This window comes from Salmo salar, unplaced genomic scaffold, assembly GCF_965601325.2.
Source record: "Salmo salar unplaced genomic scaffold, fSalSal1 ptg000669l, whole genome shotgun sequence".
Classification (NCBI taxonomy): domain Eukaryota; kingdom Metazoa; phylum Chordata; class Actinopteri; order Salmoniformes; family Salmonidae; genus Salmo; species Salmo salar.
The window spans coordinates 793,668-796,568 of record NW_027675458.1 but is presented as its reverse complement, the minus strand read 5'-3'; the positions used below and the strand labels follow the sequence as shown (position 1 = coordinate 796,568).

The following is a 2,901-nucleotide window of genomic DNA, read 5'->3' as shown; positions in this document are numbered from 1 at the left end:
ACATAAGTGTATTATAAGGCATTATAAAGGTCATTAAAATAATTAGAATATGTACTTCATAGAAACTGTTACCCTTTATATTCTAATAACTCACATTTTAAGATTCATTATTTCATTTATTCCATGTTAAGGGCTCTAACCAAGGAACAAGACTATTTGTCTCCCTCTTGCTGTTGCATGCAGTTCCTCTCTCTCTTCCTCCCTCCCTCTAAACCCTCCCTCCCTCTAACCCCACCCCTCTGGCAGAACCAGGAAGTCCATCCCCCTTCACAAACTCTCTTCTGAGGAAACGAAACTGATCTGAGTCTCTGTGTCGTCTGTCTGTGTGAGAGTGAACAACCGTCCAAATGGCTCAACAGGGAGTTCTGCTGGACCAGGACCAGTTCTGTTGTTCTGTCTGTCTGGATCTACTGAAGGAACCAGTCACCATCCCCTGTGGACACAGTTACTGTAGGAGCTGTATTGAGGGCTGCAGGGATCATGGATGTTCTGAAAGGGGTCTATAGCTGTCCTCAGTGCAGACAGACCTTCAGTCCGAGGCCTACGCTGAGTAAAAATAACATGTTGGCTGAGCTGGTGGAGAAACTGAAGAAGACAGGACTCCAGGCTGCTCCCCCTCCTGCTCTGTGCTATGCTGGACCTAGAGATGTGGCGTGTGATTTCTGCACTGGGACCAGAAAGCAGAAAGCCCTCATGTCCTGTCTGGCGTGTCTGGCCTCTTACTGTGAGACTCACCTCCAATCTCACTACGAATTTCCTGCTTTGGAGAGGCACAAGATGGTCAAAGCCACCGCACAACTACAGGAGAAGATCTGCTCTCATCATGACAAACTGCTGGAGGTTTACTGTCGTACCGATCAGCAGTGTATCTGTCTGCTGTGTGTGATGGATGAACATAAAGGCCATGATACAGTGTCAGCTGCAGCAGAGAGGACTGAGAAACAGGTAAGACCAGAACAACTTGTTGGTGACTGTCTGATAAACAAAGAATTAAAGATACAGTAGGAACTAAGGCTGTTTGAATATGAGATCATTCAAATGAAATGAATCCTCAGCAGAACAAATATGAACACAAACCTTGAGTATATTGATATGTCAACCCAGATTCTCTAAATGTATCACCATTTTATAATGTCAAACACTATTATCATTCTGAATGGCCTTTTATGAGTCCAAAGTTCAGTCTCAACCTGTTGATACATGTAGTCCTACCATAAAAACTATAATCATTCACATAGCAACAAATAAATATCATTTAGTAAATGGACCATCCATTATTTAGACCTTCCTCTCTATGGGCCCTATGTCACATTACTATACTATTGATCTACTGGACTAATAAAGCTTGATAGCTCATTGAAGAGTGATTCTCCACAGAGGCAGCTGGGGATGAGTCAGCAGAAGGTCCAGCAGAGATTCCAGGAGAGAGAGAAGGAGCTGAAGGAGCTCCAACAGGCTGTGGAGTCTCTCAAGGTGAGTATTGTTGACCAGAGGAGACACACCATTTCACCTGTCTCCTCCAGTCAGAGAGAGAGAGAGAGAGAGGTAGAGGGGCCCCTATCCAATCCCACTGACCACACTGTTGGGAACAGGTTGTCACTGCTGAGGCAGTGAAGAAAGTAGAGGAGGATGGGTCAAGGCTGAAGGATCCTGAGAGGATCCCTGTGAGTAGTAGATCTGTGACAGCACAGAGGGATGGGCCAACCAGTGATATATGCTTCAGTAAGGTTGGCTTCTTAGTGTTCATAGCAAATGGTTATCAACTGTACCGCAGAAATGGAATGTAAATCACAGAAAAATATATGTTTTGGTGGCAGCTGCAGAGAAGTATTTGGTCATACTAGATTTGACTTCAGAAGAGTTCCAGGGTGTGTTGAGTGGTGGTGTCCCGTCCTCCCAGGCCGTTGGCCTGGTTACAGGAGCAGATAGGGTCAAAGTAGTGGAATGGGGTAGTGGGTTTTAATGAGTGTAGGGTTAGTTGGCCTGGTGCAGGAGCAGATAGGGTCAAAGTAGTGGAATGGGGTAGTGGGTTTTAATGAGTGTAGGGTTAGTTGGCCTGGTGCAGGAGCAGATAGGGTCAAAGTAGTGGAATGGGGTAGTGGGTTTTAATGAGTGTAGGGTTAGTTGGCCTGGTGTTGTCATTAGCTTATTGGGTTGAAAGGCTGTGAGGTTGAGCATCCCACTGCTACTGTTCTAGATGACTGTTGGGAATATACTAGTAGACAAGGCAGTGGTTTTGGTTGGACAGTTGGAAAGCTTGCTGATGAGAGTAGTTTCAGGGAGTTGGAGGTTGGCCCTTTCTGTGGTGATAGGGGATGTTCCTCCATGGTTACTCCCAGATCCTGTTGTTGATCTAACCTTGGTAGACAAAAGGAAAGATTGGGTCAGAAGTCAGTGATAAAGGGAAACTGGTTGACAATTACATTGGTAGAAGTTGTTATGCTTTTTTACCTCTTTTCACAGATGGATCCAAGGGCCCAGATAGTGGGCCCACAGGAGCAGGTGTTTACCTTCCTGAATGTGATGTGCGGATATGTAGAAGACTAACAGATGAACTGTCAGTGTACTCAGTTGAACTGTTGGTGATAATAGTTGTCCTCCAGTGGGTGGAGGACGTACAGCCTGTTAGAGTTATAGTATCCTCAGATTCTCTGTCTGTATTGAATAGTTTATCATCTGGTAAATCTATTAGGAGTGACCTACTATTGGAGGTATTAATGTTATTATGGAGAATTGAGAGAATGGGTCTAGTAGTGAGATTATGCCGGGTCACAGCACATTCAGGTGTGGAATGGAATGAAATTGTAGACTAGTTAGCTAACATAACTTTAAAACAAGATATAATATATATTAATGTTCCACTGGGTAGAGGTGAGGACAAATGTGAGATCAGAGACATTT

The 2,901-nt window shown here is 44.4% G+C and overlaps 1 protein-coding gene across 1 annotated transcript; it reads left to right on the top strand.

The window, feature by feature from the left end:
• The first annotated feature begins 225 nt into the window (after positions 1 to 225).
• On the top strand, positions 226 to 1,999 carry LOC145877071 (E3 ubiquitin/ISG15 ligase TRIM25-like). The gene is made up of 2 exons (XM_082972368.1): positions 226 to 945; positions 1,378 to 1,999. The coding sequence occupies exons 1-2, from the start codon at positions 481 to 483 to the stop codon at positions 1,612 to 1,614; spliced, it is 702 nt and encodes a 233-aa protein (XP_082828494.1). The 5' UTR covers positions 226 to 480; the 3' UTR covers positions 1,615 to 1,999.
• Positions 2,000 to 2,901: the final 902 nt, after the last annotated feature.